The sequence below is a fragment of the Ammodytes marinus genome (assembly GCF_949987685.1).
Source record: "Ammodytes marinus genome assembly, chromosome: 2".
Classification (NCBI taxonomy): domain Eukaryota; kingdom Metazoa; phylum Chordata; class Actinopteri; order Uranoscopiformes; family Ammodytidae; genus Ammodytes; species Ammodytes marinus.
In genome coordinates this window covers 23,579,217-23,606,414 of record NC_137231.1, presented here as the reverse complement: position 1 = coordinate 23,606,414, position 27,198 = coordinate 23,579,217, and the positions used below count along the sequence as shown (strand labels likewise).

Below are 27,198 nucleotides of genomic sequence, written 5' to 3'. Positions count from 1 at the left end.
TTTTGATGTGTGTGCGTGTGTGTGTGTAGGATTAACATGGGCATTCCTCAGGCTCGCATAGTGTCACATAGACTCAAACTCATCCGGTGCACAAAGCCCTGGAATCCGTCCTCCTGTCTTTTTCTTCTGCTTTTCATCCCTTCCTCTCTCTCTCCCTCCCAACGCCGTGTCTTTCACTGTCTCGTCCGTTTCCTTTTGCTGCTCCTGCTCTCACACGCTACTCTTTTTTTCCTTTCTTCCCTTCTGCTCTCTTGCATATGTTTGTCCCATGGGGGTTTGATGTTGATCCAACTATAGCTTGTTAGCTTCCACTGTGTGCTGTCTTCGTTAATGAATTAATAGTAGTAGTATTTATCATCTCTCCATATAATTATATTGTGATAAAGTAAAAAATATTATGCTTAAAAATTATTGTGTAAAAGTTTGTTTTCTTTAGAACCTGCTGAAGTATAGGATTTTCTTTTACTTTAATAGAAAAAAGACAGTTTTGACTGTCATTTTGAACGATTAGTGGATTCATCATCTAGTCAGTCTATATACATAGCTTACAAATGACAAACACACTTTTCTTAATAAGAGTTTCTGACTCTCTTGTCTCACCATGTTTCTCTCAGCTGTCACCCAGAATTCATGTCAGTGGTGACCTCTGACCCAACATGCCTTAGGCCTGTATATACATGGCTGACCGAATCAATTGTGTGTGTGTGTGTGTGCTTGTGAGTGTGTCCAGGAGCTTGAAGGCTCTGCATCACGTTTATTAGTGACGTATGATTTAGTTTTGAGTGCATTCGTCTGTATTCCTGCACACACCATCCTCCCTTAACAAGAGGAAGTACTATCTCTTTACCTCTGATACGGATGGATTTTGTTGTTGGTCGACATGCAGTCACAATATCATGTGTTAATGCTGAGTTTGTCAGTTTAAAGTGCAACCAAGAAGCCTCCCTTATATCTCATTTAACAATCTCCATACAGTTTGTCCTGGTGGGGTCGACCCTGGAGCTCTGCCATGAGAGCTCCCATAATGCTCTTCTTCCTGCCATTTACTGTATTTTATCTTTACCAATGGAGGCTTCGGTTTCAGCAGTGTGGGGATTCACACACACACATTTTCACACTCAACATTTACATTTTTAAATAATGAGTTCATCATTATCTTATGACTTATATACGACTTCTGAATGAACATTATTATAAAGACATTTAAAGGTTTTTAGAGAATATTCATGAAGCTTAGCACTTGTGACACCCGTTGTCTTTCTTTGTCTCAGTTCTACTTTGGTCTCTCTGCTTGTGTGGCCCTTTGCACACTTCGCACCTATAAGGAGCGGAGTGTGAGAGTAGCATTTTTTTTAACCTGTCTTTCCCTGATGTTCTCTTTATCCTTCCTACTTTAAGGGGCGCAGCGCACGCTAGACGACTCTTCAGTGTACCCCTCCTGTCTCCCATGTTTAGTTATTGTCACTCTATGTCTCTTGGCGGGGTATAACTGTAAACAGATTATCGTTGTTTTGGTACAATGACAAAATAAACCATCTTGAATCTTGAATCTTGAATCTTGTGTGTCCTCCTGACATGAGAGTAACGTCATTATGTGTCTCTATTGTGTTTTTCAGGCCTCCAGTCCCAAGCTGACAACTAACTGCTCAGATATCCAAGAAGTCCGTCGTTGCAACCGGCTGGAGATGCCTGACAACTTAAACACATTTGTTCTAAAGGTAAGTTCAGGTGTTTATTTATTTTTTGATCAGGGGAGGTTTTAAAAAAATAAATGAAAAAGGACTTAAGTTGGATTTTCCATACTGCCCACCGCGCTAATGGTTAAGTTTAATACTTAAAGGATATCCCAGCCATGCTTTGTCTCTGGCGTATCAAACACTCCTACCACCTGTAGTTTTGAACGATTTTGTGTTTGAAGATGCTTTAAAAGTGATTACAAAACTCCTGTTAATAATGTAGGTCTTATTTGTCAATTTACCTGTCAAAAAAGCACTAAGCTTTTTTCTAGACCCACCACGCTCACACTCGCGCCTCACGTGACAGCTTAAAGCTTAAAATACCTTACAAGTAAATGACATACGTTATTTTACCTCGTTTGGAACATAGATTGTGATGTGTTCAAGTGATGTCAGTAAAAATGTGTATTTGGTGGCGGTAAGGTCCAAGTGATTAGTTCCATATAATCTTGTAAAATGTAGCAATAAAAAGCCTTATACCGGAATGTAATATTGTATACCTGGTAGGGCTGGGTATCGTCAATGACTTTGCGATACGATACATATTGCGATACACTGGTCACGATACGATATATCACGATATATTGCATATCTTGGTATATCATGATATATTGCGATATTCCATATACAAGTTGCCTTGTCAACCATAACAGCACAATATATTGATAATTGCACAAAATAAAATTGTGACAAATGTAGTCAAAACTATTTAATTCACAACTTCCTTAACAATAATTTTTTGGTTTTGGCAAATGATCAAACACTGCTGCAGTTGCCATAACATCAAAATGACAAATGCAATTCACTCTTGCACTAACTGGACAGGAAACACTGAACATAAAAACACATCAGTGTGCTTTTGTGTCACTGAACATATGTAAATAAGGTGCATATGCATGCACAACAAGTACTATGAATTAATGTCAGTAAATACATGGAACAGAAATCATAAAATAAATTCATTAAAAAAAAATTATTTTTAGTTATAAAAATCGATACTGATATCGCCATATCGATTTTTTGACACAGCCCTAATACCTGGGTATAATTTTTGGGAGGTATTAAAAATTGGATACCGCCCAACCAGCATCTTGGACTGTGTTACTATGAATTCCACGTTTTCAAAAGCGTACCAAAACCTTCTCGAATACACATCACCAATCTCTTTTCTGCTGTCCATCCACATGCTGGGTTAACTTTCGTTTCGCCAACATTACGGCCTCTTTGCTGCATTACTGTGCTGAAAAAAGGGCCCTTAGATGTGTTGTTTTACTGAACATGTGGACAGACACCGTAGAAGTGGGTTATGCTGCAAAATTGGTTTAAAAACCTGTTATGGTTCTTGTTTTTACTTTTACTGTGTAAAACACTATTCCAATATTGGAAACCTTTATTCACAGTAAAGAAGCAAACTACAAAGTTTTTACAGCCATAGTAGTAAGTTTTTCAGAGCAGTTGTGGAAAGTAAAATCGAGGAAAGTTCTAAAAGTGTGGATGGTGAATGTGTAAAGCATCTTTTATCTCTGCAGGTTATTCAAGGTAGTCTGATATTTGAGACGGACAACGACCAGCAGGTCAGCTCCTGGACCACAGAGCTAAAAGAATGTATCAGCAACAGGTGAGGAACTCAGACACGGATCTATTTATATCACCTGAAACCTCATTATTTCAACCCATTGTGTTTCAAAATATATAAAAGCTTTTTCAAATTTGATTCAACTTCTGAGAATTTTCGGAGCTTTTGTAAGCCCAAACTAAACTGAATATGAAGCTGCGAATCATCTTCAAACCATAAATCAGGAGCTTCTTTCAGCATCATACCTTTGAATCCAAGTCGGATCCAGAACTTAGTCACGAGATCAACCAGAAACACACACACACACACACACACACACACACACACACACACACACACACACACACACACACACACCGTATGTTAGTAAGTAGAGCTTGCATGGTTTTCATCAGTCTCCCTAAACTCAGTTTTTTTTCCTTGAGATTCTGAGTGGAAATATTTAACACTTGGACTTTGGCCGTGTTCAGTGTTTGTGGGCGTGGATGTTTACTTGTGCCGAGGTATGTGTATGTGTTTGCAAATGCAAACATACCTGCTTGAGGGGCTCTACGGACTAGGCCAGGTCTGAGCCTTGATATATTTGGAAAATTCCTGGAAATAATCATCCATCAAACTCATCAGTCAACTTAATATTTACTCTAAACCTTTGAGAGCTAACACATCTGGTGTGGAGGCTTGGGCTTGAAGACTCTGCCATTAATGTAGATCTCAAAGGGAACTGAAGCTTTTTTAGCAAATACCTTTTAAAGTTTAACTTAATAAAGTTGTAGAGCTGTGTTGGAACAAGGGTGGACAATATAGCCTCAAAGCTACAAGACGATATGTCAAGTTTGCGATAATGATATTTATGAAGTGGAGGGAAAAAAGAGCAGAACATTTTATTGGTGCTTGCAGCTTGCAGGCAGCAGTATTTACTAGTGAAAAACAAATGAAGTGCATTTTCCATGCTTCTTTTCCCACTAGCTAACTCATTGATGACAGACTACGTATGTCAAAGCGTCTATTGCCACAAAGTGGGAGCAGCAGCAATAGAAGTGACAAAGTATTATATACAGGGACACAGCTTAAGTCAAACATGAACACAAAAGTAACCTAGGTACCAGGTTTTCCCCTTTGCGTCGGCCAAATATTCAGACATTAAAGCATTCCCAGCCGACTACTCTTCCCCCCCTGATTACCTGTGTATGTCGGAGAATCGCTGATTTTTAACATGAAACTTTGTGTTTTATCGTTTTAATCAAGTCTACTATTTTCACCAATTTGGACATTGTATGCACTAGTTGAAAACACTGTAGTCTTGCTGCCTGGGCTGACACTCTTCTCTCGCTCGCAGACATCTAATGTCGTTGTGTGTGTCGTTGTTGAGCATCATGCGCGTTAGGTAATGTAAATATGTCATATGTCATTGTGTCGCTACATCCTGGATATCACGATATGGCATTTTTTATCACCGGTATTATCGTAGACTGTATGATTTGCGAAGCCCTTAGAGACTTGCCATATAACTCCTGTCACCTTTCTACTGTCCACCTTGGAATAAAAACAAACATTCCCAGAAATATTAGAGATTTATAAAACAGAAAAAGTATCTTGATCAGCAGCTTTTATAAGTTTGACCTTATGGTTCAGAGCATACATATCTGTGTGTGTGTGTGTGTATGCGCCTGCGCACGCGTGTGTGTGTCTTTGCGCAAGTGTGTATTTCCCTGTGAAAGGAAGTGTGGGGGAGGTCTGACACTTGGGAGAATCTCAGGACCTTTCTCATTTTTGCAGATGTCTGGAATGCAAACACACACACACACACACACACACACACACACACACACACACACACACACACACACACACACACAGTAGTCAGCAGTACATTGAATATTCTTTCAGTGTGGAAGTAAGGTCAGAGTTCTCTCTTGAATTCAGTGTTTATTCAGATGTTTCACAAAGCACTGGCTCGTCTAAGTGCTCATGTAAATCCATTTTTCTAATCTTCTTTTTTATTAAAACATTTCAAAACTTGTGCGGCCATTTATTAAAAGACACATGCTTATATTTTCAGCAAGAAAGTGTGTGCGCGTGTGTGGACCCTATATTGCCAGACCCACACGGCATTTCTTAGGCCAATGGCAGTAACAGAAGGTTGTATGTGAAAAGAAAAACATGACAGAGAGAATTATACTGCAGTGTATCAGACCCACAGTGAAACATGAAGGTGGGAATATTTAGTGGGGATGCGTTCGACAAACAATCATCTTGACTATTAGTCTCCGGTCTTTGGACCTGTATATCTCTGGTTTATATTTTGGGATTAAGCTATAAATCTGCCATCTGCCAATAATATAATTCATTTTTTACTGTCTTGTTACTTATCAGCCCAGCAATATTTACAATAGCTTAAGTGCACGCACAGTCACACTGATTGCGACACTCGAGTAATATAGAGCTATTATTATTATTATTATTATTATTATTATTATTATTATTATTATTATTATTATTATTATTATTATTATTATTATTATTATTATTATTATTATTATTATTATTATTATGCGTTATCAGTAACACCTGTGTTTTAACTCTTTTTAATGTCAAAAGCATGGCCCATTATCCCCTTGTGCATGATTTGCATGCTGAGACGACTAAAGAGAGATCAGGGAGACAGTGTGAGGATGCTATGATGAGTGGGGCCATTAAACATGGGTATAAACACTTTCCCCTTATGTTGTGGTCGGATGTGGTAGGTGTAGTTTGTTTCAAGCATACTGAACTGTAACTCTGATCTTTGAAGCATTGCTGAATCGCTAAAAATGTCCTCAAAAAGATGGAAGAATAAGAACACACACAGAGTGAGGAGAAAGGAGACCCGTCTTCCTGTTATTTAGAGTAATGCAAACTCAAAGTCAGCATTTTAGTAGGACCTGCTCCGACTTCCCTTTTTAACCTTCCCGTTCTCATCTGTATACACACACACACACACACACACACACACACACACACACACACACACACACACACACACACACACACACACACTGTCTGTATGCCTTGTGTGTATGTGCGCATGTGAGCAGTGAAAGCGAAGAACAGTGAGTCTTAGTTCAGATCTGAACTGGTGAACTGGACTCACTTCCTGTCTGTGCTCTGTCTTTGTGTTCGTTCAGCCTGCTGTTTCCTCCATGTTCACTAGACTCAGCCTACCAATAAAAGACACACACACCCACCCACCCATCCACCCACCTACCTCTTTTTTATTTTAGGATTGTTTTCGATGTGTCTTCAATGAGCACATACAGGTGAAGTAGAGGATACAGTGTGTGGAACCTGAATCTGTTTATTTTTGCTTCAGATCAGGCAGTGTGGACCTGGAGCCCTTCCCCTCCCCGGCTGACAGCTCGTCTCCAGCCAATCCCAGAGGGAGCTCAGAGTTAGGAAGCCAAAGTGAGTGGTGAATTGACAGGACATTGCTCCTGTGTAAAAGACCTATTAGACACATCCTTTTAATAATCAGGGTGTAGTTGTGCTATTCATTGCAAAGCAAACGCGTCCTCCTTAAACCTATAACCCATAACGTTAAACCCAGTCACAGTTCTGGTTCCAATATCCATACTTCCCTGCTAATTAGTATGGTAGAAAAAGACCCAATACATGTAGTCAAATGCAGCATGCTGAAAAACACCCAGATGCCCTTCTACATACGGTCGTAACTTTTAAACTGGACATCAGCATGATTTTTTGGCTTTTCTGACCCACAATCCTCTGCACAGCAGAAATTGTGTCACATCGACTGAGCCTCCGAGTGAAACTAACTAGCAATGTGACTGATATACGAGCAAGAGGCAAGTTCAAGGCGTGATGTTATAACGACATAAATAAGTAAAAGTATGTCCCATTTGTGTGCTAACTGCATGCAAACTACGTACTTTTTCAGCTGTAGTATGTTTAATAGTAAAAAGAAAGAGTATGAGATTTGGAATGCAGGTTATGTGTCCCCTCGTTTAGAGACTGAAACAAAAAAAAAGATGTAGGCCATAAAACAAAGCAAAAACTAAAAAGCATGATAATGCGCCTTAAATGGGTGACTTATTATGAGTTCATCACTACGAGCAGCACCTTTCACATTAGCCTACACATTATTTGATCAGTATTGAATCTTAAATGAATGATGAGTCCAGCTTCAGGATTCAGAACAAAAGAGTTTTTTCTCTGCTCCTCCCTCCAGGCCCCGTCACCTTTGCCCTGCCGGAGCAGGTTGTCCAGAAGACGGATCACTACCTGTTCTCCTACCCATGGTTCCATGGGCCCATCTCCCGCGTCAAGGCTGCCTACCTGGTCCAGAGCTCTGGACAGGAGGGACATGGAGTCTTTCTGGTCCGACAGAGTGAGACACGCAGAGGAGACTACGTCCTCACCTTTAACTACCAGGGCAAAGCAAAGGTTTGTCTCACGTTTGACCAGGGGTGGGCAATTAATTTCCCCAAAGGGCCACATCAGAATCAGGGACTGTTGTGGAGGGCCGGACCAAAAGGCTCAACTCAATTCTGGTCAATATTAGACGTATCTCTTCATAAAAAGAAGTAAAGTGTATGGTTTTGATAAACTGCAGTAAATGTTATGGCAAAGAAAAAGTGGAAATGCCAACATTATACCACTTAATCAACATTTACCATACCAATTGTGAACAAAACATGCAAGCAGCAGGGGAACCTTGGCCATACTTCCCAACCTATATCCTAAACCAAAGTGAAGGGTTTGGGTGGTTCACCCCCAGACAATTTGAGCTTCAAAGCCACTGTTTCCTGCATTATGGTGACTTTAAAATAATGAAAATAACAACAAATACAAATAAGTATCCTACACTGCAACACAATTTGTGTTCATTATTATCTATTACTTGTATTGTCCTCTGTACAGGATAAAACAATCCATCAAACAGATCCTGCCCCCCCCCCCCCATTACATTTTTATTATTATTATTGGGTTATTATTTACATTATAAGGTTAAATGTCTCAATCTGGTAAACTTTGAGAGGAAGTTTAAATCTGATGATTTTTGTGCTCTGTAAACAACTATCTCCTGTGTGGCTGACATCATTTAGCCTTCTGGGAGCTGGATTTCCTACAGAAATATGAATATAAATTAGATGGGCACTAAAATATAAAGGGGTATGTCCTGCGTGACCTGTTTGTTCGCCCGTTACAATCTCGCACCCCTCTCGTACATCCACACCGCCACACACACGTAGGCGAGGGGCGAGCCACACACACAGCCAACCTCTGCACTCGTTGGGAATCGGCGCTCGGGGAGTGGGAAGGGGGGGCGATAATATCAGACAAGTGAACGTACAAGCAGGTTGTCCGTCTGATATTATCGCCCCACCCACCCCTTCCCCGAGCGCCAATCCCCGAGTGCGGAGGTTGACTGTGTAGCTTGCTCTGAGTCACTTTTTTTCAGCACGCAGCTCACGGCAGCGCACTTAAACAGCGCACATACAAGCTTCTTCTCCTTTTTTTGAATTGCGACTTACAACCAGTGAAGAGTAAAGCTGCATACGCTCACGCAAAATATAAACTCGCCTTCAAAATAAAAGCAATGCCATTGTATTCCATGCATGATTTAAACTTATTTACGTTTGTCTCTGGCCCACGTGAGGTCAATGGAAAATTAAGAATCAGTCAGTGGGCCGGATGTGGCCCGCGGGCCACAAAATGCCCAGGTCTGCGTTTGACAAAGCAGGACATGCCAAACTGAGGGCCTGATCACACTATTTTGCAAAATAGGTGATAAGAGGAGAAACCACGCCCCCATTACCAAGCTAACTTACATTATCACCACCTGTGATAAGCACACCCTTGGATCCCCCTTAAATCTAATGGGCAGTTAGATTAAATGGGCGGTTGGATTCAGGGCCAAGCAGAGCAGACTGGGCTTTTTGGAAGGCGGAGCTTAAAGAGACAAAGCTCTGAAACTAAGCATATCAGACAGGTTGAAAAGAGGAGATTCAGCAATGGCACTTGCTGACCACAGGGTTAAAGAAAAGGGGGAGGGGCAGTTCAGTCCATGATGCAAACAGTATGAAAGCCTTCCCTCTTCATGACATTTTTCTCCCCTCTTTCTGTGCAGCACCTGCGCCTCTCTCTGACAGAATGGGGTCAGTGTAGGGTGCAGCACCTGCGCTTCCCCTCTGTCATGGACATGCTCAGTCACTTCCGCCTCTTCCCCATCCCACTGGAGTGTGGAGCCGCCGGGGCTGTCACGCTGTCCAGCTTCGTAGTGGCAGGCTCCAGCCCTCCATCACAGGGTGAGACTTCACCATTCACCTTATATCACCAAAAAAAGGATTGATGGGAGAGTGTTTTTAGCACTGATTGTGTGTTCATTTTTACGGTAACATAGCAGTTGAATATTTACTGAAATCTGGGAACACAGCAGATTTGAGTGCAATATGGCAAGAAACACAAGCATCAGACCATCAGACTTGGGTATACAATTACAATTTATCCAAGCCACTACCGAGCAACATGTTTTTAATTTCCATTTGTACCTTTTGGGAGGATCAATTCAGTATTGATACATTGGAAACAGTTTTACAAAACAATTTTCAACACTTAATCCTTAAATTCCAGAATCTTTCTATTGAAGATATTTTACAAAATTACTGCCACAAAAACGACTTAAAACATTGAATGTTGAACAATTGAACAATCATCAATGTCTTTTATTATTATTTTTTTATTTTTTAAATATATTTTTTGGGCATTTTCAAGCTTTATTAGACAGCACAGAGTTGAAATTGGGAGACAGAGAGAGAGAGGGGGGATGACCTGCGGTAAAGGTCCACGGGTCGGATTTGAACCCGCGACCACTGCAACGAAGGCCGGAGCCAACATGGTACGCGCTCTATCCACTACACCACCGGAGTGCCCCCATGTCTTTTATTTTTGATTAGGCTGTTCAGTTTTTGATCTTGTAAAGCACTTTGTTACTTTGTTTTGAAGAGTGTTGTATAAATAAAGTTTATTATTTTTATTATTGGTTACACTTAACTAATCATTAGTTAACTAGGCATAGGTAATGCTTAACCAAACATCAAAAATATTATACATTTTTATTTATTTTTTGTATAACTGCTAACTACTTTTTTTTTTAACTATAATTCAAGTATTTGTGTGTATTTTCTTTTTAATTTCATGCATTGTTTTTTTTTGTCTTGTCATCAAAATGGGCTCATATATAAAATATGTTTAAATGAATTTAAAATTGGACAGTGCATTGAAAACTAACAAGAAGCCACCAAAACTCCAATGTCCTCTTCTCGTTATGTTTCTTCAGGTCAGCTCTCCGGCGCTCTCCTGGTCCCTTTCTCCCTCCACCGGTGGAGCTCAGAGCCCAGCTTGGCTCACTGCAGCCTGGCCCGCAGCTCCAGTCAGCCTCCCTCCTCCTGCTCCAGCAGCAGCAGCAGGCCCAGGCCCAGCTCTGTGTCCCAGCCTCACAGTAGCCCCACCCCTGCCCCTCCTCCATCAGCCCCGCCTCCTCTGCGTCGCAGCGAATCGGTGGGCAGGAGACCGTTGCTTCGCCACCCCAACCCACACATCCCTCAGAGGGACTCAGACTATGAGCTGGAGCCCGAGCGAGGGCGCAAGCGTGCCATAGACAACCAGTACATGTTGCTGTGACCGGCCCAGTCACATACACCTCCATCACCTCTGACAGACGGCAGTCACACACGGTCATAAAGACACATTTTGTTACCCAGCCTCATGTGGCCGTGTGACACTGTCAGCTAATGTGACTATAGCGAACAATTCTACATCCGATGCAGCACACACTCACTTTGTCTGTGCTGAGAGTGTGTTTACCAGTGTCAGACGTTCACAACCTCCACCCCCCGAGTGTCCACAGTGAATGTATTTTTGGGAGTTTTGTAACAGTGTTGACCATGATGATTATTCTCGACTAAATAAAATGTTGAGGTTCTGTGTGTGAGAGAGAGAGGGAGAGCCACGTGTAGCTGTCCTTGAGCCCAGGCAACAAAAAAAAAATTGGTTTAACTTCTTTGGCACTAAACCTGAACTGATGGGAAGGCACAGCCTGTGAAATTGGTTAAATCACGTGCCCCTGTTAAAATATTTAAAAGACATTAACTCTTCACACACAGGATTTTGTGTGGAGCACACTCCCACCTTTTTATACAAACCCCAACGAAAAAGCACTCTATTTTAGAGTGTCCATACACTCTATAAGATATTCCTACTTTTGCGCATTATTATATATTGAAGTGCACAGTGCTTTCAGTTCACTTTGGAAACAATGTGTATTCTTTCTATACACAGATTATTTTGTAGAAAAATTTAAAATTCAAGTAAAAAGGGGTAAACTTGGTTAAAGTCAGTTGGGAAGCAGTTACTGATCTATCTTCTGATCTGCTTCCGCCTCCTTCAAACCTTTGCTGCAGCAAACACAAAGATCCACAAAAATGATTCTCCATCAGCTTTCATCAGCTCTGTTTTCACCAAAGGCAGCGGGCACTTGTCGCTGCTTGTGGCATGCGTGTGTGTTTGGATGTTTCTGTTACGATGACATACACAGGATGTTTTAAGAGCACATCTCTGTGTGGCACAATATTCACCCAAGAGTCTGTGTGTAAAGATCTGTCCCGTTACTCACTACCACCCAAATTATCCCAAAGTATCACGTTACATTTCAAGCACCAAAGGCGGTTGGTTCCCCATAATAACTTTATGAGTGAGGGCTTGTGTTGCATGATCCCGCAGAACTCATTTCTGCCACGCAATCAAAGAAAGGGGGATGATATATATTTTTTTTTCATCCTGCAACCCTGAGCAATGGTTTGGAAAATGGATGGATGGATTTTATTTCCATGTTCATTTCTAACACTTAATACAAAGTTACATTTCCTGACAATTTTCCAAGTCAGAAGGTATTTCTTTGCCACTAAATTTATTTCAAAATAGTTTTTTGTGGCAAAATATTCTTTCCATTACTAGTGCTCAACATTAGTGGTGACGTGTGAATGATGCTAAAATTAAATAAGACTCCAATGAATTGACTTTGTGGCATAAAAAGTATTCTTTGTTACCAAAATAAGACTTCTTGAGCGCATGATGCACAACTATAGACTGCCAATAGAAAACAGAAACTTGAAAGGCTTTACTTCAAAGAGCGCATGAGGGGGAAATCCTCCTTAGAGACCAAAATAAAGTAGGAATTGAATCCAAGTCGGTATTTTAGCCTCAAGGAAATAATTTGTCCCTATTTATTTATTTTGAGAAACCCTTTTTCAAACTCAGATGATCAAACCATGACAAAGCCATCACACAAGTGCCTCCGTAAATATTTACATCTATCTATTTTCTTACAACTTCTTCAAAACTTTATTCTAGGAGATGCGTCGTGTCTCCCTCAATTTCCTTTACACATATAGCATTAATTTATTTTTCTTGGTATTTTCTTTACACCACCACCAAGAAAGTCAATTACAAAAACCTATTAGGGACTGTCGAAGAAAATACATTTTTACGCTTACGTCATCTCATCCACCTCATGGTCTTGCATTCCTCAAAAGCCTCCAAAGAGCTGATTGTAACCCAAAGTTGATCCAAACTTTATTGTGTTTCGGCCTTGAAATCAGCCTAGTTTCTCGTCACTGATAACACAGAATATCCCATAAACAGTGAGCAGTCGCAAACAGAAGATGAAATGTCCAAATTCCTGTAATCTTTCTTTCTCAACACCTGAAGCTTCACTTCCCTTAGCAGCTGGGTGCCTTTGGTAAAATCGTGTGCTAGGACTTGTCTGTCTGTCTTCTAACCTTGCTTTAACACTAACTTTAGCAGTTGATTAAGATTTCCCTTCAGTAAACCTGTGCTTCAATGTATGGCTTGACCTGATTCTGTCCGTCTTTATCGTTGTAGTTCCCTGTTTTTATTAAGAGAAATGCAACTTTATTTCCTCACAAACTCGACCAGAGTAAGTCTGCTGTGATTACTCCTCGTTACGCAATAAGTCAGCTTTGTCTGCCAAAGGAAAACTTTTTTTCTTACAATGGTTGTGTTCTCGTTAATATATCATCATGATCAAGACTGACATCTTTAAAGTGTTTATAAGGGGAACAAAAACAAGGATGTTTTTGGCAAAAGTACGGTTGGTCTTCCTGCCTTTATGTCCCCAAGTCTAAACAAATCCCTCATCACCTCTGTGTCTCATTTCTGCTAGAGGCAGAAAGCAACGGTAACAATAACTATTTTGACTATCAGTCCCCTCTCTTTGTTGATATGTTTTTTTCTTTGGGAGAATGACTGTGCCTTTGCCAGAAAGCTGCTGTTGCTTTTCCTCTTTTTGCGAAGGTCAGGGTGTGATGTAAGTAGTTGCGCCGTGCAATATCTGAGAGATGCCCAGGGATCCACACCGTTTTTAAAGTTTTTTTCTTGTAATATGTATGTAGGAAGTAAGCAGAGGCTTCTAGGTGAATTAATTAAGTGAGTGAGAATTTTATGTTTGCACCTGCTCATAAAACTGAAGAAAAATTACATTTGACGAATGCCAAAGTTCCCATAAAATAATACTATATTTAAAAACCAGGACTACCAAATTTTCGTACTGTGTTGTCTTCTGATTTTGTTACATGGTTTCGCCCAGATTTGTCTTCAAGAAACCGCTTACTGTTAACGCTTAAGAAAATCCCAGTGTACCTCATTTGTCTTTTAAATCCTAAGCAACCGCACCAGCAATACCTTTAGCACCCCCCCCCTGTATGTTTATTTTCAAATGTCCAGTTGATGAATGTAATGTGTTCTCAATACTGTTCATCCTGTTTTTAACTTAGCACTGTAAACATTCCAGTTGAATCCAACTTCCCCTCAACAGCCAATGAAAAAATCACAACAGCTTTTACAAAATATGTCATTGTGTTTGCATCTTTTTCAGTACTAAGCATCTAAATTATATTAAATATATATCAACTGTATATTTGACTTTTTGTAAAATAAACGTAACCACAAAAAAGAACCACCAGCTTATGCTTTGTGTGTGTTCGTGAAGTGTCTTGTGTTTCTAGTACCAGGGTTCCTACAGATCCTTAAAAAGAGGCTTCAATTGGTGTTAAAAAGTCCTGAATCAATTTCTCAAATGTTTTAAAAATGCTAAGACAACATGGGAGAATAGGTTTTTATGAATCATGTTTTCTAATATTGCAATTGAAAAAACTCAATTGGTATAAAAACATTTTTTAATATGAATTCCTCTCACAGTAACGTCACACAGATTAGCATGGTAACATCTGTTATCATGTGACATTTAATGGAAACATAATTGGTTTGATAGTTGTGTCTGTTATAATTGACATAAATACAATTTAAAATTAATTTGTGTACATTTTTACTTTTTCACTGGACAAATTGTCCATATCCCAAAGTAATAATGAATGTCGTTTTTCACACTTTTGAATTTTGTAAAATAGGTCTTGAATTTAATTCCAAGTGGAATATTAAGTCTTCAACAATCTTAAATCTATGTTGCCGTAAATTGTAGCAACCCTGAGTAAGTTACAGGTTTTGCAAAATATTGAGAATGTGATGAACTAGTAAAACATTTTCACTGTTTCATGATGGATGAAGTTCAGAAAGGTTGCAAAAATATGGTACTTACTGCTCTTATCCTGTCTTTCAGGGAGGCATTTTGGTCAACCACTTTCTCACTTTAAGAGAGCTAGCTCAAGAAGAAAAACATGTTTTCAGATCATTGTTAATAGGATTCTTCTTGACAACGACGGTTGTACGAATTTTGAAAGGTAAGTGACTTGGCAGGAAACACCAGTGAAGAAACGTGTCCAAATTACTAAGAGTATTTCCAGGGACATGTATGTGGAAAAACTACATTACCCATGTGCAACAGATGAGGAACCCACAATGCAATGCAACAACAGGAAGCCATTCAGTTTTTAAAACTTTTTTATTGTTTTTTATTTTTTTTGCTCATTTTTTAAATTATTTATATTATCTACAAAGTAAAAGTTTTAACTTAAAAGTTACATAAGGGTCGGGTGAGACGTGGGATCTGATCACCTCAGCCATTATAATTTCTTAAATAACGTTTCTCCTGTCCTTTTGGCTGCCAACACGAGTTTATTTCACAGGAAGCTTCTTGTCATGTTTCGTTTTAAGTTTGGTTAGAAACCTTTCGTGTATTCTGGAAACAAACGCAGCACATAGCAGCAGCAATAAACAGTAAGATTAATACTGTCTAAAGGTTGGAAGATTTTTTTTTTCATAACAAGGTGCAGACAAAATACAAGTTCCAGTTGAATTATCTTCTCCACTCTCACTGATTAGTTACTCATTCTCTCTTTCACATCTTACTTGGCAAGCTGACTCGAATTGCAATTTGGGACCCCTGAAAGTAAGTATGTGTGTGTGTTTTGTTTATGTGTGTGTGTGTGTGTGTGTGTCTGCAGATATGTGGGTGTGAACAGGGGCTGGATTGAAGCAGTCTTGTCCGTTAGGCCTGTCTAGCTTGTTAATACATGTCACTGCATCAACCTGTTAACATTCTGTTATTGCCTAGTCTGGGAGGGAGAGAGGGAGGGAGGGAGGGGAGAGAAAAGCTGATGTGAAGCATGTCTGGTGAGGATGAGGAGAGAGAAGAGGAGAGGAGAGGGCAGGCTCTCGTTTATCTTGATGGCCTGGTTATGAAGGCTCTGGGTGAGAAGCGCCGTGGCAGAGCGGGTCCCTCGGCTCGTTGGCGCCCTCTATCTTACAGCTGCTGCTGATGATGTTGTTGCACTGCACGGAACAGACAAAATGGGGGAAATGAAAAAGTTCAGAGATTGTCCACAATTAACAGGTTCACATTGTTGTATTCATGTGTCCTAAAAAACTAAAGTCAGCTGCTGCTGAATTATAGACAAATCAAGACAGAATGTTCCAAAGTTTGTTGTTAGTCGTAATGAAACACTTTCTGGAGAACAAAATAGGGAATTTCGCATTGAAAAGACAAACTTTGGCCATGCGATTTGTGTTTTTTAGAGACTATGATAATGTGAACTCTTATAATCTATTTTTAATCCTAAAACATGTCCAATATAAATCAGATAAATAGACCGCATTAAGTTTTTTTTCTGGCACAAGGCACAAAGTGTGCTCATTAATATATCCGCACCCATTGCTTCCTAAAAAGACAGCTTTATATGACAATACGGCTGGCTAGCTAGCATTAGCTACCTGACTATGTGTAGGGACAGACAATCATAAAAGAAGAGAACTACTGCCAGGACATACGAGTGCGCAGAGCATTGATTTTTCAGTATGTTCTTCTGGTAGATGTGATCGTTAGATGTAAATAAGGAGGACATAAATTAGGAAAGCATAAATTAGCAATGTATTACATTTTTGACTCCACCCTGCAGTGACTCCAGTTATGATTAAAACAAACATACCTTGTGGATGTGTCAGATAGGAGAAATGTGTAGTGGAGGAGACAGGTATGGGGTTGAGGGCGGTCTGGGGCATTTGTTGCTGTGGCCCCCCTGGAGGTCCCTGGGTGGCCATCAGCATCATGGTGGGGTGGGTCTGCCCCGGGTGGTGAGACGGCACCATGCCAGACTGCATGTGGGCCTGTGGGTGAGAGAAAGTGTGTTAGCGTGTGTGTGTGTGTGTGTGTGTGTGACACGGCCAGAGTAAAAGTGTGAGACAAACAGAAGGACGAGAGACAAGTTCATTGAAAAGCTCAAACAGACGGGCATCAGAGAAACAACATTCACACCATCTGTGTTTATGACTGGGGGGCCGTGTTTAAAGAAGACTCTTAAGTATTGCATTCTCTGGAAAACACAAATGATGGATAATCCCTAACCACAGAGACAACAAAAGTCCACTTTCATGCAGCAACCAATGATATAAATACAATGTCTGGGATGTTTCCTGTCAACAAGCGTGTATTTGTTCAAAGAAAAGATCAACATCTTGAGAAATACACTCTTTTGCTTTCTTTTGGAGAGTTAGATTTAAATCCATGGTACTCTCCATGGCAACATTAATTGATTTTATAGAATATTTTAGAAGAGGACTGCTGTGATTGGTTCAAAATTAGAACCAGAGGATAGCCCACATCATCTTAATTACATGAGGATTTTGTTGATTTGGGTTAACAGGGGCTTTAAATATGAAGACTAGCTTAGCTAGTTAAAAACCACACCTACCAAACATCTCAAACTAATAAAAATGTTAACACTAACGTTCACACTGCTGCGATTTATCCCCCGCGACGTTCTAAAACCGTCTCGTCGCAAGCAGTTGCAAGGCGAATCTTTGGTCTGAACTGGGCACATACCCGACTCAATCTCAATCTCTATTCTTTACAAACATAGGGATCGATAGGGAACTTTCTGATCTATTTCTCTAAATGAAGCAAATAAGAGTGTGTTCGTGAATAGCGAACTTTTCTTTTAAAAGACAGAAAAGGCCTAAACCTCCATGCCATGGTTATCCTATTCTATTCAGGCTACAGGGAAATAACATTGCTGGGAGTGTTTTTCTGGATCCATGAAAACTGTTATTTCCTTCGTATCCCGTTCGTGCGCCACTTTCATCCACAACTAGAGAAAGTGAGATACACAGCCCGAGCTCGATCCCTTTTGTCAGCCTGCCAAAAAAAATATCCACTGCACCTATCAACACATTATCAACACCCAGACATGACCCAATCATAAACTTAAACACCTGCTGGAACTGATCCCAGGTTTCCTCACTGCCACATTTTAAAACCGTGGCACAGGAAAAACACTGGCCATCTGATTACTATGTGGGACCCTTGCTGTGGTTGTTAAGTGTTAGGACCTACCTGCTGCACGTGGGCCATGTGGTTGTGGTTGTAGCCATGCTGCACCTGCTGTGGGTGGATGTAGACGGTCTGCTGCGCGGAGGGGAAGGAGGCCTGGGGAGACTGAGGGTTGGGCCCCGGGGTCATGGAGGGGGGAGTGGGGGCCAAGGCCGAGTACATCTGCTGCTGCTGGCCCTGGTTGGCCATGTGCAGGGCCTGGGCTGCTGCTGCCGCTGTGTTTGGAAGGACACACAAATGAAAGAGACAAAATGCAAAAGCACTCAATTTGAAAAGTATCCAAAATAGCTCCAAAAGTGACGTCTTAGCAGGGCTGGGCGATATGGTAAAAAAAATGTTTTTGTGTGTACTTAAAAGGTAAGAACTGCAGTCTGATTGGCTGTTGTGTTTATTTCTGCTGTGAAGGTAGGCTACATCCATATGGAAAATGATTGTCCAAAGTGTATCATCGTTATCAACGTCAATTTTAAATGTGAGCCACTATGGAGCTCTTTTGATCGCCCAGCCCCTACGTCTTAGGATAAGTGTAGCTTCCAAACTGACCGTACTGACCTGCCGCTGCCTGCTGGTGCTGTTGGTGCTGGACTGGGCTGGCAGCTGGGTGGTTAGGAGGACCTCCATGCTGCGGGGGCCCACCCTGCTGACCCTGGCCTGTAGGCGTGGCAGAGGGCTGGGGGTGCTGTTGGTGAGGGTGCAAGGTGGCGTTGGGATGGGGGTACTGCTGCATTGGCCCTTGAGACACTGTGGGACAGGAGTCAGTGTTAGCAAGGATTTAAACATGTTGAAACAACATACCCATACCATAGCTTCCCCTGCACTTCGTAGCCCGAAACTCATGTGAAGACACACGAGTGGTGGTCTGACCTACCATACATGGTGTGTGTCTGCTCTGGGTACTGTGTAGTCGAGGAGGAGACCAGGCCGGGCTGGCCGTGCTGAGGCGCCATCATCCGGGCGCCGCCCTGCATCACCGGACTGAACACATGCTGCGCCTGGGGGACAGACGAGGACAGACAACAGAAGCATCAGAGCGTGTGCGTGTGTTCCATTAAAACACAGTTTTGTCCTCATCTAGGGCTGGATGTCCAACGTGAATACCGTTTTTGATAGATAAAGCCAGCAGGCACTAACTGATGCTACCACAGTATACAGTCATATGAAAAAGTTTGGGAACCCCTCTCAGCCGGCATTATAATTGACTCTGCTTTCACAAAAAAAATATAAAAGTGGTATGCCTTTAATTTACCAGGAACAGGTAAGTACTGGGATGTTTTCCAAACAAAGATTTTTTGAAAAGCAGTATTTGGTTGTATGAAATAAAATAAAATATGAAAAACTGGCTGTGCAAAAATATAGGAACCCTTGTGGTTTTGTTGATGTTAATGCCTGTAACAGCATGTAAAACTGATGACTTTAAACACAAAGTTGGTTGGATTATGTTGTTAAGCCTTGAACCTCATAGAAATGTCTGTTTAATCATGAGAAAATTTATTTTAGGTGCCTAAATGCAAGTTGCACTTCTCTTTGACTCTCTGCTGAAGTGAGACAGAATGGGATCATCAAAACAGCTCCCAAAAGATCTGAAAAACAAAGATTGTTCATTGTCATGGTTTAGGGGAAGGCTACAAGAAGCTTTCCCAAAGGTTTCAATTGTCAATTTCGACTGTAGGGAACGTTGTCAGGAAATGGAAGGACACAGGCATAGTGGCAGTTAAACCCAGGCATGGCAGACCAAGAAAAAAACAGGAGCGGCATAGGTGGAGGATTGTGAGAATGGTTGCACACAACCCACAGATCACCTCCAAAGACCTACAAGAACATCTGGCTGCAGATTGTGTATCTGTATATCGTTCAACAATTCAGCGCAATTTGCACCAAAACATCTGCTTTTTATAAAGACCAAATAACTTAATTTTTGTCTCATCAGTCCAAAGCATTTTCTTCCAATATGAAGCTGGCTTGTCTAAATGAGCTTTTGCCTACTCCATGCAACTGTATCTGTGGCGTGAGCGCAGAAAGGGCTTCCTTCTCATCACCCGGCCATACAGATGTTTTGGTGCAAATTGCACTGAATTGTAGAACCATGTACAGATACACAATCTGCAGCCAGATGTTCTTGTAGGTCTTTGGAGGTGATCTTTGGGTTGTGTGCAACCATTCTCACAATCCGCCGCATATGCCGCTCTTGTACTTTTCTTGGTCTGCTAGACCTGGGTTTAACTGCAACTGTGCCTGTGTCCTTCCATTCCCTGACAACGTTCCTTACAGTAGAAATTGACAATTGAAACCTTTGGGAAAGCTTCTTGTAGCCTTCCGCTAAACCATGACAATGAATAATCTTTGTTTTTAAGATCTTTTGGGAGCTGTTTTGATGATCGTATTCTGTCTCACTTCTGCAGAGAGTCAAAGAGAAGTGGAACTTGCATTTAGGCACCTAAAATACCTTTTATCATGATTAAACAGACCTTTATATGAGGTTCAAGGTTTAACAACATAATCCAACCAATTTTGCGTTTAAAGTCCTCAGTTTTACATGCTGTTACATGCATTAAAATCAGCAAGACCACAAGGGTTCCCATATTTTTGCACAGCCAGTTTTTCACATTTTATTTAATTTCATAAAACTAAATACTGCTTTTCAAAAAATCTTTGTTTGGAAAACATCCCAGTACTTAGCTGTTCCTGGTAAATGAAAGACATACCACTTTTATCTTTTTTGTGTGAAAGCAGAGTCAATTATAATGCCGGCTGAGAGGGGTTCCCAAACTTTTTCATATGACTGTATAGTATTAAGTTTTTTTATTAGTCAATTTACACAAGGCACATTGAAATTTGTCTTTTCGCATATCCCCTCTCAAAAACACTTCGGAGGGGGTCAGAGTGCAGGGTCAGCCAAAGTACAGCACCACCGGAGCAGTTTGGGGTTAAGTGCCTTGCTCAAGGACACAATGGTAGAGATGGTGGGAAGCGTAGATGTAATACCAGCCACCACTAGTTTTACAAGTAACACCCTCCTGTCCTGTGCCGGGGATCGAAGTCGAACCAGCAACTTCATGGTTACCGGCAGCCCATCCTACCATTCCAGTATTACAATGCTTCCATGTGGTTCTTAACAAGAGGAACCGGCAGAAGGTTGTATGTAGAGTAGATCCTACCTGTGATTGGTAATGTGTCATCTGCTGGACCAGCGGCTGGCTGGTGAACTGCTGCGGGCTGCAGGTGAAGTACTGGGCAGAGTAGGCGGGGCTCTGTGCTACGATAGGTGGTCCTGCTGCGGTGGCCGGGTGCATCATGGTGGGCTGGCCTTGTGGGTGGTGCTGGTCTGACCTCTGCTGGGGCATGTTGGGTACTGGAGGGTTCACGGAAAGAGATTACATGGGGAAGGTTTCTTTTTAAGTGGCTTAAACTATGAACTTAAAAGTACCACGGATGACTGAGAAAAGGGTATTGCTGTTTAAGAAGAAAATTATTTACAGAAATGACTCTATAGAATATATATATTAGATCAGTGGTTCTCAATTATTTTCTGTCATGCCCCCCTAGGGGACAGAAATTTTTTCGCGCCCCCCCTAAATTGAAATACTGTTGAGAACCTGCTAATATTTATTTATTTATCTGTACAAAAACACTGTATGAGTTTCTGGCACGAGCATTCTGCATACAATCACCTTATTATCAAATTAGATGTTGGATTATAAAATTAGCTGAGATAACTTCTGCAGCAACTTAAAAAAAATTCAAAGTTCAGTTTATTAGCTCAATTTGTAACATTTAAACAAGACTACTCAGTCTTTGTGAATATCAGGATAGAGAAACAAGAGCAAATGATTAACTGAGGGTTGCATTTCATTCAAAATATTTTTTAACTGTAAACATAGTTAAGGTGGTGTTTTTTTATTATTATAGGCCAATATGCCTTCTGTGATGCGATAACCTATAATTCATTATACAGAGACACGTGGACATTTATTTACTACAAATCGCGGCCTTTCGCGCGGTTATGCCCATACAAAGCACACTCGCTAGCAAAAAGTCAGTTGGAAATCAAGGCCACCCCCCCCGACAACTCACGGCCGCCCCACCATTTGAGAAGCACTGTACTAGATGATGATCGAGAGATTATTGAGAACTTTTCTCTTGTAAAAGTGAACGACTGCACACTCTTGCAGTAATAAATCCCACATTTATGTAGTTCATCCAAGTTCCGTGCAAATATTTCCTCATTCCTCAAAGTTTTTTTGCACTTGTGCCAACATCAGTTTTGAATCATTCTTGTACTGCAGTTTGGTGCTCTGTTGGTGCAGTATTGTGTACCCTTTGTTGTTGCATTATTTTCTTCTCTGGTATTTGTTGTCAGTGTGTGTCTATGTGTGTGCTGTTTTTAATTTGTTGTGTAATTGTGTGTGTGTGTGTGAGCCTTGCTCACAGGGTGCTGTGATGCGTCTAGCGCAGCATGCTAGGAAGCCGTTGCATGTAGGGATGCATGTGACCTCCCTCCCTTAAGGCTCATTTATGCTCTACGTTACATACGCATACGGATACGGATGGAGCCTTCTGTCCGTACTCTGCGTTCATTACGTCCGTATTTCTGCACGTATCCTGCAAGCTTGCGGATGCGTACCAAATGGACAGAACGGAGCAGTATCACCGAAGATCACGGGGGGCGCATCGCCAACAGTTCACTTTCACTTACTGTACATTTGTACTGCGTGCAGTGGCATTTGAAATGCACAAGTAGGAGCCGCCCCTTGAGTTGGAAATTACTATTGATCGTGGCCAGACCCTCTATCGTTCAAGATATCAGGGTCTGGATTTCCAGGCTATGAATCTGGTGCACTTTGAGAGGATAATTAAGACGCTAAATATGAGGAATTTTGTGTGAACAAATCATTTGGAGACACTGGGTCTGATGAATTAGAAGCTATTGAAGAAAGACACATGGATTTTCAATAAAAATATTAATTTAAAATAAAATGTATGTAGGGACCTCTGGGTTGGGCTTGGGGCTCTTTTTCTTTAACAATACCTATTTCTCTGTAATATAATGAATGCATTTAAATGCAGTGAGAGGAACGAAGCAGAAGGACTCTTGATCTTAATATAAAAAACACAAACAATAAAAAAAATAAAAAACACAGTTTGAAAACCACTGGTCTAAATGACTCATTCTAAAATAGAGGCAAAATGGACTTGAAGAAACTTGCTAGCCTGGCAAAAGTACAGCTAGAAAAAAAACACCTTTTTAAATGTGATGTAACGCACGCACCATTACCCCGTTAAAACACACAATCAGTTATCTAGAACACAGAAAAGGTCATCAAATATAATAAGACTTCCAGAAAAATGTTTCTTACATTCAAGTTCAATACAGTAATTCTCGTAACCAGATGTATTTAATAAGCTTTAAAGAAAAAGAAAGAGAGAGGAAGAAAAGTGAGAGGGAAAAGAGCAGTAGTTGTTCTCACCTTTACCTGGTCTGTAGGGTTTAGACTGGCTGACTGTCATATGAGGCATCTGAACCTGGTACATAGCCGGAGACTGCAGTAAGGAGGGAAATGAGGATGGCAGATGAAGAATACAAGTTAATACTTGGGTCTTTTCAGGGCACTTTTTCTACAAGAATGAAAAAAGAACAGCCCTCTTTCTATTCGTCTGTGGGGGTGGACACCAACTATATATGCTTTAAAATGTTGCTTTAGTAGCATAGAAACATGTTTAAAAACACATATGTGCATGTTAGATTGTGGGAATATCTCTTACCTGGGGGGGCCACATGCATTTTCTATGCCCGTCTATCATTTGGCAGAAAAGGATGTTTTTACACTGTGTTACAACTACGACTGTAACCCAACCTCAGCCCGTCATCTTCCAAAACTTAACTCCTTAACATAATACAACATGCATTCCTAATGTAAACAGTACTGCAGTGAAAACAAAGAGGCTCAAACTCCTATTAGCTTACAGCCATTTGTTCTGTAAACAGATGAAGCCGATAGAAATAAGATGAGGTTACAGGTCCATCTGTGATGAAAGTTTCAAATGAATTGCAATAAGAAGTTGGCAAACCAACATCTGATAGCATTAATTCAACAAGCAAGCAAAACATCTCAGTACTGATTGGGCTTTAAGAAAAAAAAGGAGAAAAAAAAAAGATTAAAAAAATTCACAAACCTTCCATATTATGCTTTTCTAATGGAGCGAGAGATAGAGAGAGAGGAGGAGGAGGGGGAGAAAAGGAAAAGAGAACCACTCTTTAGTCGGTCGCCAACGTATATTATTGTCTACAGGTGTCTGATGTTGGATCACCAAGTTTTTCTTAAAGCAACACAGGACAAAAATATAGATTTATGATGGCAAATGTTAAATGAGCTCAATGTTAGATTTCATCAAATATAGACTAAAAACTTCTATTAAGTACTTTGAGAGTGATGAAATATATTTTGACATCATACCGCATACAAATTTCATTTATACCTCCTTTCTTTTGAACATGTCTACGCTTGTTATCCCAAATATTTATATTTTTCAAATAATTCAGCAAAAATAATTCAAACAAATAACCGTGTATGGAAGATGACTGAAGGAAAGGAAAGTGCTGACGAAGGATGTCCGTACAAGGAGGCGTACACAGACGACAATAGAACAAAAAGATGTGAGATTTAGTCTATTAAAAAAAGTTAAGGAAACGTGGAGAAAGTAATGATGGCATGCATGAAATGAATTCAAGACCGAAACGGAAACCATAAAAAAACTTAAGCAGATGAGTTGGGAGAGCTCAATGCGATGATTGTTAGGGGTTAGTTTGAATGAACTAGTTGATGCTTCTCAGGATGATCGGCACTAAATGAAAAATGAAAAAACACATATGTCTTCATAGTGCACATTTCAGCATAGAGGTGTGTGTATCTCACCTGCACTCCAGGGCTGACTGGTGTGAGCGGATACATCTGGGGGAAGCAGACTGTCTGGCCGTACACAGTCGGGGGCTGCTGCACCATGATGGAGGGGCTGGGCTGGCCCTGAGGCCGGGGAGGCGTCGGGGTGTTGGCTGGTTTAGGCTGATGAGGGGAGAATAGAATGCAAAGCCAAAGACATTCAAATAAAATAAAAAGATTGACTGATAATCTCAGTTTAAGGTATGTGAATAATGCAGTCTGGCCTGCATACTGACCTGTGCATTGAACCTGGGTTTGAACTCATTGGCATTTGGGTTCAGGGTTGATTTTCTCACTTGACTGCAGGAGGAAAACGGAGAGTTAAGAAGTTTTATAGGATCAACCTGGATTGAACACTGAACACTGTAGCGTTTAGCACTCATAGAGGAGTGAATATTGCATTTCCTGGGAACAATTTTTCAGCTGCGGACTAAATAAAATCTGACCTGCATACTGGATTGAATAAACTACTCCATATTAATAGTGATGAAGGATCACATTGCACAGTGCAACAATGAGGCAGCACTGATGTGTTTTTAATAATTTTTGGACTAAAGTGGAGCTCTATGGCACAGAAGAATAAAAAACCTTCAGGATTTTACCAAACAGTTAAGTTAAGTTGTTTAGTGCTCGATGGTGTTTTGTGCCCCCAGGGGTGCCTTCCAGGCAGATCCGTTGGGGGCACAAAACACCAAACACCTTGTTAAATCTTGATAAGAAAATTATCCCCAGCCTTACAGTCTCATCCCTTAAACATATCCATCCTGCCCTTCTGTCCCACTCACTCTGGCATGGCCTCCTTTTTCTCCTCCTTCTCTTCGTGCTTGGGTCCACCGAATGTGGAGGTTGCCGTGGTCTGAACCCCCTGTGATGTCACATCCAGCGCCGCCCTCTTCTGGTCCGGGGCAGAGGGAGACGGGGACAGTGCTGCGGGGCTGCCAGGCTTACTGCTGTTAGTGGTGGCTGTAGACTGAGCCTGGGCCCCGGCATTAATCACTACAACACCCTCCTCAGAGCCCTCCCGTCCCACTGTGGAGGCTTTGTCCAATGGAAGGTCTTTAGGCTTGTCTGCCGGATCTCTGGGAGGCTTGGTCATCATCTGGTCAAAGGCAGGCTCGGAGTTTGAACTAGACTGCAACTGGAAGAAGGGGGAATAAATAAAAAATTGTAGCTAAAATTACACAAGCTCTGGTTATGTTAGTTATGTTCAGCATTTCAACATTGTACAAATTGAACAGATACTTACCCTAAAATCTACACTAAATTTCTTTAAATTATCTATTTGTTTTCTGTGGTCTGGTGCCATAGAAGGGGGTCCTGTAAGGCGAGAAGAGAGGGAAAGACATAATGGAGGGTTTCAGTCATGAGCGAATGAGTTACAACTCTGAAATGATCAATGTTTGTAAAGACAGCATAAAAAGCTCAATTATAGACAAAAAAAAGCATTACAGCCCTCTAAAAAGTCTAAAGCGCTGGTTTCTGAAGCAAATACTGCTGTCCAGTATATACACTGTACCTTTGCAGACTGGTCTGGTGATACTAGGTGAGCTGTCCAAGGGCTTAATGTTCTCCTTGTTTGCCGTGGGGGATGTTTGTCTTGTCTCCTGGACACGACACTCTTTTGCTATACAGAAGAGAAAAAGAGGTCAGTCACGGCACAAAAGCAGGGCCAAGATTTATGACTGGAACCTACACTAAAAAACGACAAATCCAAGAACGCAAGAAATCAGGAATTTTATATCACACTTAGAATTTGTTATTCCTTCAAATCAACCTGAAAGTGTGGGGCAAACTCTGAGCATACCATCTCCTGATGAAGAGGCGACCATGTTGGGGGCGGGACTAGCAGCAGTAGGAGAGGAAGCTGTAGTTGGCGTAGCAGCAGTTTCCACAGCAACAGTTCCTGTCTGGGGTGACTGGAGGGAGGCGGCGCCGGGAGAGGATCCGCCCATACTGTTCTGTCGGGGGGAGCGAGGTCTGTGAGCTGAGGAAAAGGGTGGAGGAATGAGATTTTGCTGTAGATGGCGTGAGTTACTACCCCAACCAAATTCACTCATCTTTATGTACCGGCCAACATTTAACAACAACAATTTGTAA

General features: G+C 41.1%; 2 protein-coding genes across 19 annotated transcripts in view; one reads left to right on the top strand and one right to left on the bottom strand.

The window, feature by feature from the left end:
• The window catches only part of sh2b3 (SH2B adaptor protein 3), a 63,644-nt gene extending 49,315 nt beyond the window's left edge, over positions 1-14,329 (top strand). For all 3 annotated transcript variants that reach the window (XM_080044689.1, XM_080044690.1, XM_080044691.1), the window contains exons 3-8: positions 1,617-1,718; positions 3,266-3,354; positions 6,662-6,753; positions 7,535-7,749; positions 9,437-9,614; positions 10,646-14,329. In XM_080044689.1, coding sequence (XP_079900815.1) covers positions 1,617-1,718; positions 3,266-3,354; positions 6,662-6,753; positions 7,535-7,749; positions 9,437-9,614; positions 10,646-10,989 — 1,020 coding nt within the window. In that variant the 3' untranslated portion in view covers positions 10,990-14,329. The remainder of the gene's footprint in view (positions 1-1,616; positions 1,719-3,265; positions 3,355-6,661; positions 6,754-7,534; positions 7,750-9,436; positions 9,615-10,645) is intronic.
• Positions 14,330-15,311: 982 nt separating this feature from the next.
• The window catches only part of atxn2 (ataxin 2), a 30,902-nt gene continuing 19,015 nt past the window's right edge, over positions 15,312-27,198 (bottom strand). For 6 of the 16 annotated variants that reach the window (XM_080038450.1, XM_080038451.1, XM_080038459.1 and 3 more), the window contains 14 exons: positions 26,906-27,085; positions 26,618-26,725; positions 26,348-26,418; positions 25,887-26,239; positions 25,338-25,401; positions 25,078-25,224; positions 24,338-24,355; positions 23,632-23,704; positions 21,322-21,515; positions 19,035-19,158; positions 18,710-18,907; positions 18,170-18,381; positions 16,767-16,944; positions 15,312-16,113 (listed from right to left, as the gene is read on the bottom strand). In XM_080038450.1, the coding sequence (XP_079894576.1) occupies positions 16,085-16,113; positions 16,767-16,944; positions 18,170-18,381; positions 18,710-18,907; positions 19,035-19,158; positions 21,322-21,515; positions 23,632-23,704; positions 24,338-24,355; positions 25,078-25,224; positions 25,338-25,401; positions 25,887-26,239; positions 26,348-26,418; positions 26,618-26,725; positions 26,906-27,085 (1,949 nt within the window). In that variant the 3' untranslated portion in view covers positions 15,312-16,084. The remainder of the gene's footprint in view (positions 16,114-16,766; positions 16,945-18,169; positions 18,382-18,709; positions 18,908-19,034; positions 19,159-21,321; positions 21,516-23,631; positions 23,705-24,337; positions 24,356-25,077; positions 25,225-25,337; positions 25,402-25,886; positions 26,240-26,347; positions 26,419-26,617; positions 26,726-26,905; positions 27,086-27,198) is intronic. The other 10 variants (XM_080038462.1, XM_080038463.1, XM_080038456.1 and 7 more) reach the window with 4 other exon arrangements.